This window comes from Trichoderma atroviride, chromosome 6, assembly GCF_020647795.1.
Source record: "Trichoderma atroviride chromosome 6, complete sequence".
NCBI classification, from domain to species: Eukaryota; Fungi; Ascomycota; class Sordariomycetes; order Hypocreales; family Hypocreaceae; genus Trichoderma; species Trichoderma atroviride.
Window position 1 is genome coordinate 2,806,730 of NC_089405.1, and position 15,543 is coordinate 2,822,272.

The following is a 15,543-nucleotide window of genomic DNA, read 5'->3' on the forward strand; positions in this document are numbered from 1 at the left end:
CTTGGCAGGGCGCTTCATCGTGTATATATAAACTTACGTAGAGGTGCCTACATCACATTACACCTACCAAACGCCCGCCCACTTACACCACCTACATCAATTCAGCCGGTGCGGCACAACTCTCTCCACTCGACTATACGAGTCTTGAGTCTTCACAAACAACGTTTAGTTCACACGGAACTTCCCCCCAGCTTGATCAGCAATGCTCGTCGAGGCGGATGACCTTCCGAACTTCGTCTGGTCCCATCCGCGATACCACGCTGAACAAACACCAAGGCCGAAGCACCGTCCAGTAACAAGCCCCCAAAACCCTCCCCTGAAGCCGTTCGAAAGCGACGGTCCGGGATCGAGATCCAATCAGAGGCGAGGCCCTACACATGCATCAGGATGGACCAGCTAATTAGAGGAAAAGATGTGCGGCTTCGGGGGGGCTTTCTGGTGCGGTTCGGCAGATCATGGGGCGGGGAAGGACGCCTGGCGGCTGATGCTGGTTGGGGAAAGCTTATGCGATGACAATAAGATCCGATGGCCATCTCTTTTTGTTTCTGGAACTTATGATGGTGGCTGTATGTAGTTGCGGTGCCAAGACGGTAGCGAGAGGATGCGCAGGTTAAAAACAGCTTGGAGAAGGTATCTAAATTACAATGAAGGCGATTCTAGTTACGTATAGTAGAATGAGAAAAGTCCCCGAATACCTGAGCCATCTTCTAGACTAATAGCGCTGTCGAGATCAACTTACAGCATGCTGTGTTCTAAAATGGGCATGTCAAATGACTTCAAGGTTTCCCGCATAAATCACGAGTCAATAGATCACCAATACCACAGCATAATGCTTTTTCTGGCTAATGCCAAAGCCCATTACAACCACCTGCGCGAAATTATGCAATGTTCTCGGCCTCTCTCCTTTTAAAACCAAACAAGAGAAGAAAAAGGCCCAAGTTTCCTTATATGCTCTCGGTCACCAACTCAGGAAGTTATCCATGCTGCTAGCCTACTGTGGGTTAAAACGACGGGTGAGGGGCTTGCTGTGATATCGGCCGAGACTTTTCTGCATGTGAAAACAAGAACTGCCAAGGTTCAATTGAATGGCTTGTTCACCCTGCAGCGATCGACCTTTCTCCCGGAGGATTTGGGCATGTTGCATAAGCGCTGCATTTGCTTCGTGTAATGATCTTTTGTTTGGCGTTTTTATTGATTTGGTAGTTATTTTGGTGGCTGTTGTGATTGTTGTCTTGGCTGCCGTTTTCGTTTTGAAATGGTCATGTATTGATTAGCGGCCGGCCGCTTAAAGCCGTCCTCAGCAAATCAAGCAGCTGGATATCCAAGACTTCAATCTCCTTAGCTCTGCTATAGGATCAATACTATGAGCAACTAACATCACCATCAACAGCCAAATAAGTATCCAAAAGTGCGTGAGTTTATTGTACACAAATTCGTCGCCAAATCGTACAGATATCCACCCATAGGTACATAATACTTACAACCATTGCCTGCCCCCAGATTTTGATATATTCCGAGTAATAATACAAGTATCCCTTCTGTAATTATATTTATACAGTAGGCTCTTCGCCGATTCACAGCCAACACCATCGTATCATCATTTCTCTGGTGGTTGAAAATTCTCGCGAGACACTGCTCCTCGTTCCCATGCAACATGCATCGGACTCTCCGCTTCTTGCTGGGTACGCATCTCTCTAAAGATTTCGCCCTTCTTAGACAGTGCCGGTAGTTTTCCTTGAAACATCTTGTACCAGTCCCAGTTGTCTGAAGGCGTAGGCGCAAGTACCTTCTTTCTCCGCTGCTTGAGTTTATCATAGATCTTGCGTGCCCTTGTATCGGGCAGCTCAGTAATGTTGTATTGAACCGACCAGTCGAAATCGTCTTCTTTTCTGACGTTTGTTGGGCGCTCAACGTGCTCGCCATTCACTTGGTTGCGAATAGTGACGAACATGCCAAAGAGTTCACGTTGTGGCCGTCCAGGGCTTTCCGTATTCTCTGCGGCATCACTCTCGTCTCCCTCTTCTTCTTCTTCGATAAGCTCATCATCGTTTGAAGTTTCGTCCTTGGCAGATGTCACTTGTTCATCCTCAATGGCTTCTTTATCATCATCCTTGGCCCTTGTAGTCAGATCGGCAAACATTCGTTGGAATGTCTTGAGATTTTGCGCCTTGTTGTCAATGCCCTCCGTGGCTTTCAGGATCAAATCTGTCAAGGAAGCCTTTTGCATCTCTGAGTCTGCTGTATCAAAGTTGGACCCTGAGTTTTCGTGCTGCTTCTCGTCCGATGCCTCATCAGCACCAAGACCATCCTCCGTGTCGTGTTTGCGAAGTGGCCTTACGAGATCTCCTGGGTCGTCAGATCTGTCTCGTAGCTCCTTAATTTTAGAAGAGTGTGCCGTCAGGGATGCCACCATGGCATCTAAATATTGCTCGATTTCAAGCTCAGTCTTGTCTTTGAGTATTCCGCTTTGCTCGAGAGCTTCCTGAACCGCTTCCCTGACTGATCCTATTCCCAGAGAATCATCTTCCACGGTTTCTTCAACCTTGATCATCATATCATTCCAGGCAGCCTCGTTCTGAGCATCTTGGTAAGAAAGATTGTCAGAAAGCTGCTCCGTCTCCTCGTTGAATGGCAGCGATGATTCGGCCTGGGCAGTTTCTCCCGTTTCTTCAGCTCCCTCTTCGGCTTCGGCTTTGTTAATGGCACGCTCTAATTCTTCAACAGTTGATTTGGCAGCTTCTTGAGTTTTGGTCATTTCTTCCTCCGTTACCGGCTCAACAAAAAAGTATGTAAGAGGCACCTTTGTTGGGCGAGTCTCCACATGCAGTCGGAGCGTTCGTCCTGGGAAACGTTTGGTAGCTCTGTCCATGAGCTCATTCAAAAGTGTAACGCTAATTTTGAATTCTTGGTCGCCGACTCGGCGATCATTAGTCCCGTGAAGAGCCACATCCATTTCATCCAAGCTGATGTACTGGAACCCAAATATTCGCTGTGTGTTGTGATATGCGACGAAGATGCCATCCATGCGGCCCATTCGCACTTGCAGAGAGTATTTCAAAAACACCGTTCTGACCATATCGTAATACTCGCGCTCAAAAGACTCCCACTGACCAAACCGATTCTGAATTTCGTAGCCTGCCCCTTTCTCGTATCCCCGGACATCCATTCTGACGGCAACAACTGCTCGTGTTTTCAGGTCGAACATGCCGGAGCCAGGAAGCCTAGGATCATAGGCATCAAGCTGTGACCGCATCATGAAGTCTCCCAAAGTAGTATAGTGGAACGAGTCCTCTGCGTTTCTCTCTTCCTCTGTCAGCTGATGAGACCTTGATCTCCTATATTTTTCGAATTCCTCTTTTGGCAGCGTAAGAAGTTTTTCCATGGATTTTCCAAGCGAGCTGAGGATATTTTCCGTGTCATATTCTTTGTCAGAGTCAAATGCATAGACTCCATCATTGAAGTGCGCAAAAGCGGCAGCAGGGCCACGGCTTAAAGCGGTAAAGTTGTAAGATTCCGGCTCTAGTGATCGTGACAAGTACGCAAAATTAGGTTTTCTCCAAGCTGAGAGGAGAAAGTGAAAATGAGATAAAATTGAAGTCATGCTTGATGTTGAGCCGCAGTATTTCATGCCGTGAGCAGCACTGAGCTGTCTCAACTTTACGTCTTTGGATGAGGTGACATAGCTCCTTAGTGCATCGAAATCGAACTCCTTCACCGGCATGATGGAAGCCAGATAAGGATCGAAATTGAAGACGCGGGATCGGTCATCCTGCATGTGGTAGACTCCTGGGTTGAACAATACTCGATCAAGGTTATGGGAGAGTTGCGGCACTGGTAGCAAGGCGTCCTCTTCAACTGGGCACAGCTTCAGATGTTGGGGCCTTATGGTCTTGACATCCAAGTTCGATTTGCCCTTTGTTTTTTTGCCCTTTGTTAATTTTTTGGCTAAAGAGGACTTCCCAGGAGGTAATTCTTCGGGAGCCGCTGGTGTCTCAGCATAACGAGCGATCAAATCATCCTCAATTTCCTCTTCATGCTCTGTTCCTTCAACGTCATTTTCTCGCCTTTTCCTTGGATTTGAAGATGAGCTCGAGGCTTGAAGGCGGGATTTTAATGAAGTCCATAAGCCTGCAGATGGCGGTATCACTGCATTATGCGATTCTCCCTTGCCTTTCGGGACTCCATTCTCAGGGCTCAAAGCGAACTTTCCAGGTTCAGCAGAGCTGGGCTGCTTATTCTTGGTTGGCTTTTTACTTTTTGGTTTCTCTGAAGGGTCTTTGCGAGATTTGGTGCTCAAAGAGCTCTGTCGGCGCTTTGCTCTGGCTCTACTTCGTCCTGCTTTGCCATCTACCACTTGGGTGGTTGTGAAAGATTTTAAACTGATCTTGATCAGAGGCTGTGGCTGGCGGAGCGCCCAGAGGGTAGCACGTTGGGCCAGTGGTCTGGCACGAAGAAATGGCTGAATCATCTCAAATTGTGAGACGACGACATGCTGTTATGAAAACAGCATAGAGTAGGTTTTCTTAGATTGAAGGAGGATATCCCTGGCAAACCAAACCATCAAGTTCATGATTGAAGTACAAGGGTACATCATACATAGAGTTTTGCTTATCGATAAAAGATGCCGGCGCTCTCGGCAATACAACGGAAGAGCCAGGCCCTCATGTCACTGCTTAGCGGGCGGCAGCTTGCCGTTTGCGTGCGCCACACGCAATCCGCTTTGTGGTGCTGGCACTGATGACGAACTCCCCTGCGACAGCTTCATCGCGGATCTTAAGCAGCGCCAGTCGGTTGGTACGTCATACGAAAACAGTCAGCAGGGCTCGAGGCCTTCAGCTGCAAAGATGGGTGCCAGCGACTCCAAAATAGGATTCAAGCAGGGGATATTCAGACTTTCAGAGGAGCGGAATATTGCGGCGCATGACCCGTATTGGACCTCAGTGCGTGATGCCCTTGATCTCACATGCCACCCAGAAGCTGATGGGGTTATAGTTCTGGGAACTTCCCGAGTCGTCTGAGGATGTGTTTAGCCTCTTCTCGCCCAACGATATCCGTCGAACCCGTGACAATGCCCTAGAGAACATCGAAACCCTGATTATAGCCTTGACAACGCGGATCTTCAATTTACGTCACCATCCATCCTTTCCAGACGTCGACAGCGCTCCCGAACGAGACATTCTAAACTGCATTAGAGTCTTGACCCGAATACTTCCATACTTGTACGAAAAAGACAGTTTGGGGTCATGGGAAGAGCGGTTCTTCTGGACCCCACGAAAGATAAAGCGTCGAAGTTCAAATGCAGCTGAAGTGCTGTTTGATGAAGCCCAGGGCGGAAAAGAGGCGCCGCGGCCTGCAGCAGAAAAGCATGAAGAGCTAAGGCCTCTGGCTGAGGAGTTGTTGGATACGCTGATTGACCTCCTATTCTTCTCGGATTTCACATTGCCTCGCCAGCCAGATGGGCAGCCCAAGGTCTCATATGCCATATGGCAGAGCGGGGTTGGATGCAACACAGCTCTTGCAACGACAAAGGAATTTGAAAGCAACCGATGCGAAATTCTAAGGCTAATTATGACTTTTGCTGGTCAAAGCATGTACATGACCCCAGCGGTGCTTCCGCAGAGGGGAGTTCGGACTCTGACTTACCTCTGCACATCTTCCGACAAGCAAATGGTGCTTTCAGTGCTCTGTTCTCTTCTAAACACCGTGAGTACCTTGTTTTTATCTTCAGAGAGATCCCAGAGCTAACAGCTCCACCTGCAGACCTTGAAGTACAATCCAGCAAGCTGGCGCGTACCATATAATACTTTAGTCTTCAAGGACACCAAGCAGGTGCTTGTGACTTACTCCATTCACACCCTATTGGCCATGCTCATATACCCCATACCTGAAGACGCTTCTTCAACCTCCCACAAGAACTACTATCGTCATTTCCTCGGCAGAATACATCGCCCCCAAGACTTCCAGTTCATCGTTGATGGGATGACGCGGATACTCAACCAACCACTTCAGGAGAAAAGTTCATATCTGCCTACCTCTCAACCTTCTTCAAACCTAGCTCCAGAAGTTCTAATGCTTTTCTGGGAGCTGACTCAATGCAACAAACGATTCCGGTCCTTCATCATTGACACTGATAGGGCACACGACTTTGTTGTGTTAGCCCTGTTCTATGCTTTGGAGTACAAAAATGAGCCCTCCAAGCAGGGCGTGGTGCGCATGTGCGTTTTTCTCTTGCAGACGTTGAGTGTGGAACAAAGCTTTGGTTCTCACCTCAACAAGTCATTCGAAGGCCAGGAAAGCCTTCCCGCAAGCATAAGGATTAATGGGTTCAGTGGCACCTATGCCGACTTCCTTTTGCACTCCATTTACACATTGATTACTACAAGCCAAAGCAACTTTGCTCCCGTCTATCCCGCCCTCCTGGCAATAATTAACAACATAGCTCCACACATCGAGGGCCTGAGTACCTCCAGCAGTTCTCAGCTCATGCATCTCTTTTCATCAATGTCGTCGCCATCATTTTTGCTTGCCAACGAGACCAACCATGGCCTTTTACACTCTCTGCTGGATTCCATCAACTCAATAATTGAAAACAAATACCGCGAGAATCCCGAGCTGATATTGGCCATTCTGAAAAATAAGAAGCGCATTGAGGCACTCAGAACATTCACTTTGGAAAGCGGGCAAGAGGAGATTGAGAAGATCAACAGGAGAAGGAAAGACTCTGGAGGTCACGTCGGACCTTTTGATGATGGGTCTCGACGAAGCTCTGTGGATAGTCTACGAAGTCCGACCAATGCTTTATCCAGAACCCAGTCGTTGGAAGAGACCCCCGAAGATAGCGCATTTGCCATTGGAGATGACGACGACGACGACAATGACGAAGACGTCGACAATGATGACAGCGAAGAAGAGCCTCAGCCAACCCCAGCGGCGTCAACCGCTAGCGAAAATCCATCTCAGGCGTCCTCTACAACCAATGTCGAAGACGCGGTACCTGTACAGATGCGAGGAATGTCAGAGAAGGCACGAGGGAAAATGCCAGCTAACATCCAATCTTTCTCTCGGCAGAATAGCTCAACAAGCCTAGGGGCATACTCCACTGCAAATCAGGCGTATGGGGGTAACTTTGAGCCGACAACGCCGTGGATCGACAGTTGGTTGCCTGAGTTACCTCTCCATACCGTTCTGTCCATTATTCAACAGGCAGCGAGCCTTCTTCCACGGCAAGTATCCGCTCGAGATGCGACACCAGAGACTCTACGTCGGATTCAAAAGATGGAATTTGTTGGTCTAGAGCCATCTCCCGTCCGGGTTCAGTCGTTTGAGTGGTCTCAATTGGCACTTGGATGGTACGAATCGCTGCTCTGGGGGGTCATCTTTGCCAGCGAGATGCAGATTGCAAAGGGTACTATGGGGATATGGAATGGTACTTCCATCAAGCTCTTCCGAGTCCAGGAGACGGCGGCGGCAGGTCCCACTCTGACCTCACCCAGAGGGGCTGTGGATGCTGTCGGAAGCAATATCGTCTCGCGAATTGGCCAAATCAACCTTCGCGGCGGCGCGGCACCTTCAAATCCTGCACCGAACAGGGGTGGGCCATGATGATATGCTTCCATCGTTTTATTACATTATTTCTACTACGGGAGATACAGCGTGTGAAATGAGCCACGAGTTGTCAAGCGCGAGGTCCAAACGGTATACCATGACGAGCTGCTCTTGCTTGGCATCCCCAGCAAATCTCATCCTGCTCCGTGCGAGGCGCCGCTTGGCCCAATCACGCCCCCTGGATGAGCATATCCCTGCGTGTACTCGGCGAGAAAAGAGGCAAGCAGCACATCAGCTTTTGGCTAGTATTCCCTCCGTTACAGCGCTACTGGGCCAATCAGACAACTTGACGTGGCTGGGAGGGCCTCGTGTTAATATCCGCAATCGTCGACACCTGACGGGCATGGGAGGGGATGCTAGGAAACGAAGGCATACTTGTACATACAACGTATTTGTACGACTGATAACGATGGGCATCAATATTCTGCGGCTGGGTGTGATGGTTGGGCCGTGCGTCCCCCATGACTCTACCCCAGATGGGTGTACGATGTACGTATTTGAGAGAAATTAATATTGAAGGCAATATGCAAAGTACCTACTAGTAGTATCTACCTACATATAGGAGACTGGGGCTGCGACGTCATCGGCGCCTCGACATGAGTCTCATTACTTTAGCCCTTGAAGGTGCTGGCATGGAGGGAATTGAACCTGTGCACTGATTAATGGCCTACAATTGGAACTTTGTGAATGCGACGTGATGACGGAAGACAGGAGCTGAAACGAGCGATTTGGTCCCTGGATGAGAGGCCACGCTAGAGGCACAAACTGCGCAGTCCCTTAGTCTTCACGTCGGGAGATGATCCCGCGCAAGGATCGGCGATTGCCACTAAGAGGGCTCCCCATCGGATTAGCAGTTGGCAGCTCGAGCTCCCAGCCCAGCCCCAGAATCGAGACGAGGCCGCCAAACAGCGTGGGATGAAGCCGGTTTAGTGAGGGGCCAGGCCACAAGAAGCTGCCAGCCCGTTAGCGCTACCTACCTCTAGCCGCCGTTTTTACCGTGACCTGAACGATGGCCCAGCCGAGCTACAGCTAACCTGTTTTGCCGTGTCCTGTTGCTGCTGTATGCGGCTGAGACAAACAATACGTCGTTTTGCGTTTTGCGTTTACGAGCTTCCCTTTGCAACCTCGTCTACCTTGGTAGCTACTGTTCTGCTCGCGAGCCTCTAGTCTCCAGCATACAAATAGCGTCTTGTCTCTTCTCACAGGCGGCCGATGCGATGAATGCGACTCTCAACTAACACCATCAACGAGCTCCCGGCGCGCTGAGGACATCGTCGTCCTTTTACCTCGCCATCATGTCGCAACCCACTCAATCCGCCGAGCCGACAACTCCTGCTGCTGATGGAGAGATCAAAGAATACAAGATTCACGTGAGACTTGAGAAACCTCATTTGGGCTGCTCAGATCTGAGCTCGGGTCCTGACTAACCATCTGCTTGTCTCCTTGCGCAGGCCTCGAGCAAATACCTGGAATTGACGCGGCAGAAGCTCGAGCTAGCCCGGCTGCCTCGCGAGGTTCCCGACGCGAACTCCAAGGCGTGGTGGAATCCGAAGCCCGCGCTGGAGCCGCTCATTGACTTTTGGTAAGTATGCGCGACGCGCGCAGTAGCCTCCAGCTTTTGAAGTTTGGGAATGTAGCAGTTAATGGAAAGTCGCTAGGCTTGAGCACTTTGCCTGGAAGGAACATGAAAGTGAAATCAATGAGTCGGTTCCCCAGTTCAGAATCAGCATCCAGACATCTGCCACTGAAGGCCCGACGCGGATGCACTTCATCCATGGGCGGTCGCGCCATCCCAATCCTGTGCCTCTGCTGCTGATACCTCCGTTCCCTTTTACCAACCTGTCCTTTCGGCACATCACCGACATCTTCGCCAATCCCAATGACCCAGACGTCGACCAGCCCTTTCACTTTGTTATGCCGTCCCTTCCTGGGCTGGGCTTCAGCGATCCTCTGCCCAGTAGCGTGCATACAGTTTCCAAAACGGCTGAGATGCTTGACACCCTCATGAAGCAACTGGGATACAGGTACTACATTGCGAGTAATTCCGGATCGTCTATTACTCCCAAAGGCAGTATTGACTGGAAAATCATCAACCACTTGGCCGCTAGTTACCCAGGGTCGTGCCTGGGCGTTCATTTGGTATCGCCGCCATGGAAAGCGCCCGAGGCGCGGAAGAATCCCGTCGAGTGGCTAAAACTGACAGTGGCAAAGTCTCTAAAGGCTGGGATTCTGGGCTATACAAAGGAGGACATAGCATCGCTTCGGACAAGTGATCGACAAAGGGCAAAGAAGAAGGACAGCGACATGACTACCATTGGGGCTTTTGGCGCATATGACCCTAACACGCTCGCTTATGCGCTTTGTGATTCTCCAACGGGACTGCTGGTCTTCTTCCTGACTCTCATTAGGATGCTGGGGTCAGAGAAGGAGTTTACTGCTACGGAGCTCGTCACGATTACCAAGTTAACGTGGCTCCCGGGTCCAGAGGGAGCATTGCGATTATGGGCGGAGAACGATATCTTGGCGAGGGAAGAGGCGGAGCTGAAGCCATCACATAGAGTCAAGGCCGCCATCACGGTATTCTTGACCGACGATGGAGCCAGTCAGGATGGTCCCGACTCGGCGCAGAAGACCGATTCGCTCTCGTCATTCTCTTACGTATGTCCCAACTGGGGCAAGCAGCATTACGATGTAGTCTGGACTGGTCGAATACAGGGGAATCAGGGCCTGTTGGCTTGGGAGCGGCCGCAGATTATTGCAGACGGTGCAAGGAATCTCGCCAAGGCATTACTCGCGGTGGACAAGAGACTTTATGAGGTTGAGCGCCGCAGAGGAAGGACGGCTTAATTTGAAGTAACCGCTGAAGCTGAGGGGGGCTCATCAATCTTTTCAGGGGATGAAACTTGATATGGGCTGGCCATATTGAAAGGCACAGGCTAGTTTGTAATTGTAAGTTAATTGGCATTTAATAATAAGGATTTGACGGATCGATACGATTTTCGAAGCTTGAATAAGAAGTCGAGGGGTGCTACCACTTAACGGCTAGATATGATATGTCCATATTGGGGGGGCCACTCGAAAGTTGGTGTTGCTTTCTCTGTAAAGTGGCGTCCAAAATATGATGCTCAAACGATTGGAAACTACCTATTTGAGGAGATTATAATAATACGTTCAGAAACATTTTGGACTATTGCAAAGTATAGGTAGCCCTATTGGCTACAGGTACTAAGGTAGCAGGAGTGACAACTTGCTCCTATAGCGAACATTGGCCTAGAGCTAGCGGGGCTTGTAGCTGTAGCTGTAGCTGCCACAATGGTCTGTGCGTCCATGTCAACCCAGCCAGTGCCGGCCTGCATTACAGAGACCAGACAGACTCAACGGCTTGAACAAGCACCGATCCTGGGTTAAAGCACCAACCTCACCTCGAATCCCCTCCCTGCTGCAACAAAATCACAGCGAGGAGTCTCCCGAATCCAGACCCCGAGCGCATCGACCTTCTTTCCCCAGTACCGACGACAATGATCTCTCGTGGCCGGCCCCTCTGGTGACAATACTCTACGGCCCATCATGTCCAACGGCTACGGCAACTCCATGCGCAATGGCGACGGCTACGGCAACTTTGGGCGGTCGAATGACGACTACGACCCGTTTGGCGACAGTAGAAACAGAATAGACCGGTACAATATCCAGCCTCCGTCATCACAGAGCCTCCGCAGCATGCCGTCGCGGCCGCGCGCCCAGGAGACGAGCGCCGAGAGACAGATTACCCAGGTCTTGGAACACATCAGGGGCGAATGGCCGTCTCTGTGCCGGGAGGACTGCGTGCCTGTCCAGCTGGCGCTCCAGCTGCTGGATAACAGCTCGGTTGGTCGCGCCCACGACTACCGCAGGTTCCAGACGACGCATACGTACCTGCAGGACTCGCTGAAAAACATTGTGCACGAGCATCATCAGGGCTTCAACAGTTCGATCGGTACATTCCACAAGATCCAGAGCAGCATTCAGGTCTCCCAGAAGCGAGTCCGAGCGCTCAAGGAGTCGTTGTCATTGTCAAAAACGAGCCTGTGCGCTACAGATCCAGGACTGAAGATTCTCTCCGAGGAGTCGAAAGCTTACGATGACCTTTTACAAACGCTCAATGAGCTGGACGACCTTCGAGCTGTTCCTGATCAGCTAGAGGCCCGTATCTCCGAGAAACGATTCTTGACGGCGGTCGAGGTGTTGCAAAATGCGCTGCGAAGACTGAGAAAGCCCGAGCTGGATAACATTGGAGCCTTGAGTGATCTCAGAAGCTACCTCGCCAATCAAGAAACTGTCCTCATGGATATTCTGGTGGAGGAACTACATGAGCACCTTTATCTCAAGTCTCCGTACTGTCAACAGAGATGGTCGAGCTTGGCTAAGAACCGAGGCGGAGCCAACGAGGGGAATCACAACGAAGAGAACCCCGTCACCCCTTTCTACCTGATCCTGGACTCAATTGATTTTGAGAGGCCAGTGATAGAAGATCCTATGAAAAATCCAGAGGCGGACACGTTTTATTACGTGACTCTCTTGGTAGAGGCATTGAACAAACTCGGAAGACTGCAGAATGCTGTAGAAACGTTGAAGAACAGACTGCCTGTTGAGCTGTTCAGTGTCGTTAATGAGACCAACAACGAGGTTGAGCAGCGGCACCCAACTTCGTTCCGGGCGGCTATTGGGAAGCTGGATGGAGTGCAGATATACAGCCCCAGAGAAATCCAGATGCGAGCAGACGTCATTTACGATCTTCTTTGGACACTCTACGGCAAGTTCGAGGCCATCGGAGAAGGGCAGCGTGTGTTCCATGAGTCCATCAAGGCTCTTATCCGCCGCGAAGGCTCTGGCAATAACATTGCTCTGCTCGGCAGTTTCAAGGAGCTTTGGAATCTCTACCAAAACGAGATACGGTCCCTTCTGCACAACTATGTAACAACGGATGCTGATGTTTACCAATTCGATTCTCCTACACCGGGAGTTGGTGCTGGTGGCAAAGACGGCATGCGAGAACACCTATTCAAGTTCTCAGAGACGGATTCCAAATCCACTGAAGTCACTACAGAGTACGAGGCGCTGGAGACTATCATTCAAGCCACCGTTCCCGGCCTGACGGGCGGTTCTCGCAAACAGGGCTCCGACAGCAAGAGGAACAAGTCAACTGCTGATGACGCCGGTTCAAGACGAAGCGCTGCGTATGGTGCAAGTCGGCAGGCATCGGGTCCTTCCAAGTCCTTGGTTGAGCCAAGCGTCTTCAATATGAGTCTGCTCTTACCGCCGACTCTCATCTTCCTGCAGCGGCTCAAAAACATTGTTCCTCCTGGTTCTGATTTGGCCACAAGCACGCTAACCAGCTTCCTCGATAACTTCCTGGTCAATGTATTCCAGCCGCAGCTGGATGAGACTCTTGGAAAGCTGACTGACACCGTCTTTGGTGAGGCCGACTCCTTTTCCCAAGATCCCGCGTGGAGTCAATGCTCTCAGCGGCCGATTTTCAAGGGAACCACTGCCTTCTTCCAAGTGGTCACAGCATTCTGCCGAATGCTTGGCACTATTCCTCCAGATCAAGCTTTGAGCTCTCTCATCGTCACTCAGATGATGAGATATTATGACCGCTGCTTCAGCTGGTTCCAATCACTCGTGACTAAGAGACACGATCAGCCTTCTGATTCAAACAATTTGCGAGCATCGGCCCGCTTTTCTGTGCAATCTGGAAAAGTCAACGAAATCGCAAAGCAACTTTCCGACGAGCTGGATGGCAGCCTGATGAAGGAAGAGGTTCAGCTTCTAATTCAAAAGACAAACGTCCAACGGCTGCAGGCAAATGACGTTATCCAGGACCGAGACACAATATCATCCTTGTGCCTTTTATACAACAGCATGAGGTGGCTGGCTGCGAAGATTCAGAGCTTGAGGCATATAACAGCGCATGAGACGGACTCGTCACGGCAGCATCTCCCACGCCAATCAGGCCAGCGGTGGGCGTTGAGTGATCCTAGTAAGGCTACAAACCAGAATCAAGTGCAGCTTCCTCTTACGGAAGAGTCAGCTCAGTAAGTTATCCATGATGATACCATAATCTAATATTCAACGCCGTCCGCTAATAAATCTCGATAGAAACTTTGACAACATTGTGTCGTCTTTTGAAGAGCTGGCTGCAACAGCTCTGTTGACCTTGCACATGGAAGTGCGTTGTCGGGTGATTTATGGGCTGCGAAACACTCTGTCGCCAGACTTGGCGCCATATATCCTTGAGCAGGACGTGAGAGAGCCGGATCCCCAAATCATCAGTCTCAACCAAGAGCTGATTGTTTTGGATGAGACAATTGTGCAATTCTTGAGAGAGAAGGAAGTCTTATTCATACGCACTGGGCTTGGCATCCTGATCAACACCTTCTTGGTTAAGAATGCCACTCTAGCGTCTCCCATGAACGACAAGGGATGTCAGCGCATGCAGCTCAACATTCTCGTTCTTCAGCAAAACCTCAAAAACGTCGAAGACGGAACTGACCTGGCAAAGGCCGCAAGCTACTTTTCACTCTTCGAACGGGGTGCAGACGCCATTATTGAGAAGGCAAGAGAGTACAAGGACAGGCATGGGATGGGAACGCTTTCCATTGACCCCAACAGCTTCTCGTATGACGAGCTCAAGGCTTTGATTGAGCTCTGCTACAGCGAGCAGATGGCGAATCCGGAGAGGGGCATCACGTCAGCTGCCAGGAGGCAGCTGGATGATAAGTTTGCGAGGTTGAGTGAGTTTAAGTGGGATTAATAGCATTAGAAGTGGCGTAATGAGTTATTTGTAGATGTTATGAGGATGAGTATGGTAGATGTGAGCGCTGGGGGTATTTTTATATGGTTGATCATAGTTATGCGCTTGTCGATGTTAAACGGTGGTGCTTTCTATATCAAGATTTTGGAGAACTAGATTCAAGCCGGGTATTAATCATGAGGACTATATCATATATTGAGCATACCTAGGTAGTTGGTAGTCGAGTGGTATTGACGATCAGATTATCTTCTCAGCGAATGTTGCCTTTCTTGCATATAAAATACATGCGGTTTTTGAAGGCAACCTTGGTTACAAACGCCGTCAAACAGGTAAAAGAGGGAGTTTTAAAAAATTGAAACATGAACAAGGGGTATCAAAGAAAACATCATGTCCTGGGATGCCTCATATTTGCCAACACCCTTGCGAGCAGCTCCTCCCGGGTATCCCTCTTATGCGGGAAGAGGTTTCTCTAGAAACAGAGGACCAGATTAGCCTACCATTTCACATTTTATTTCTTTAATAGAAGAATTAGGAAATCTTACTGCCTTTAGCCATCTTCGCATCTCTTCTCTGGTCCAGGTTTCTGGATCGCCTTTGGGGTCATCTTGAGCTGGGAAAATGTCGCCGCCAAAGATGGTCCAAGCTGCCGCTGCGGTCACGACAGCTCCGAAGCCTTTATTGGTTGTTAGACTAAAGCTGGGTTAGGCCAAATGTTATTTCATCATGGACATACCGAGCAGTAAATTCTATATGCTGTTAGAAATTGAAGTTTGATGAGCGCCTATCAGTTATTGCAGAGCTTGGCTCACCTTGGATCTCATCGCATTGTCGAGTGGAGTAGACATGGTGGAATGATGTAGTCTGGTTCACACACAGAGCCTGTCTTGACCGTGCAAAATTGAAATTCGTCGAAAATATCCCTGGTAGTTATATATTGCTGTGAGAGGAATTAAAATGCAAATCTGCCTTACTTAGCCACTTTGCATTGATGGAATGTGTCCTTGATTCTCGTCCTTCGATGCGAAAGCCACTTAGACTGTCGGCAACACGCACGCTCGTCGCCACAACCACCAGCCACAACCACCAGTCACAACCACCAGCCACCGCCACAGCCTAAATTGTGGCTAGTGTATCTGTTGGTCTGTGCG

The 15,543-nt window shown here is 49.9% G+C and overlaps 5 protein-coding genes across 7 annotated transcripts; 3 read left to right on the forward strand and 2 right to left on the reverse strand.

Annotated features, from left to right (window-relative positions):
• Positions 1 to 1,597: 1,597 nt before the first annotated feature.
• TrAtP1_011540 (uncharacterized protein) lies at positions 1,598 to 4,468 on the reverse strand (the record flags this gene model as incomplete). The annotated part of the gene is made up of 1 exon (XM_066115150.1): positions 1,598 to 4,468. One exon carries the CDS (start codon positions 4,466 to 4,468, stop codon positions 1,598 to 1,600), a length of 2,871 nt encoding a protein of 956 aa, XP_065971248.1.
• A 249-nt stretch (positions 4,469 to 4,717) lies between these two features.
• On the forward strand, positions 4,718 to 8,272 carry TrAtP1_011541 (uncharacterized protein). Its single transcript, XM_014084667.2, has 3 exons — positions 4,718 to 4,940; positions 4,993 to 5,703; positions 5,761 to 8,272. Exons 1-3 carry the CDS (start codon positions 4,845 to 4,847, stop codon positions 7,600 to 7,602), a joined length of 2,649 nt encoding a protein of 882 aa, XP_013940142.2. The 5' UTR covers positions 4,718 to 4,844; the 3' UTR covers positions 7,603 to 8,272.
• On the forward strand, positions 8,273 to 10,611 carry TrAtP1_011542 (uncharacterized protein). 2 transcript variants are annotated; one of them, XM_014084668.2, is made up of 3 exons: positions 8,273 to 8,975; positions 9,057 to 9,187; positions 9,264 to 10,611. In XM_014084668.2, exons 1-3 carry the CDS (start codon positions 8,901 to 8,903, stop codon positions 10,450 to 10,452), a joined length of 1,395 nt encoding a protein of 464 aa, XP_013940143.2. In that variant the 5' UTR covers positions 8,273 to 8,900; the 3' UTR covers positions 10,453 to 10,611. The 2 variants fall into 2 exon arrangements, with proteins under 2 accessions (XP_013940143.2, XP_065971249.1); XM_066115151.1 differs by having other exon boundaries at positions 8,273 to 9,187.
• A 370-nt stretch (positions 10,612 to 10,981) lies between these two features.
• TrAtP1_011543 (uncharacterized protein) lies at positions 10,982 to 14,564 on the forward strand. Its single transcript, XM_014084669.2, has 2 exons — positions 10,982 to 13,676; positions 13,741 to 14,564. The coding sequence occupies exons 1-2, from the start codon at positions 11,173 to 11,175 to the stop codon at positions 14,393 to 14,395; spliced, it is 3,159 nt and encodes a 1,052-aa protein (XP_013940144.2). The 5' UTR covers positions 10,982 to 11,172; the 3' UTR covers positions 14,396 to 14,564.
• TrAtP1_011544 (uncharacterized protein) lies at positions 14,565 to 15,422 on the reverse strand. Of its 2 annotated transcripts, XM_014084670.2 has the most exons (4): positions 15,205 to 15,422; positions 15,129 to 15,141; positions 14,938 to 15,068; positions 14,565 to 14,864 (listed from the first exon to the last, which is right to left on the reverse strand). In XM_014084670.2, the coding sequence occupies exons 1-4, from the start codon at positions 15,238 to 15,240 to the stop codon at positions 14,781 to 14,783; spliced, it is 264 nt and encodes an 87-aa protein (XP_013940145.1). In that variant the 5' UTR covers positions 15,241 to 15,422; the 3' UTR covers positions 14,565 to 14,780. The 2 variants fall into 2 exon arrangements, with proteins under 2 accessions (XP_013940145.1, XP_065971250.1); XM_066115152.1 differs by having other exon boundaries at positions 14,565 to 15,068.
• Between the last annotated feature and the right edge of the window lie 121 nt (positions 15,423 to 15,543).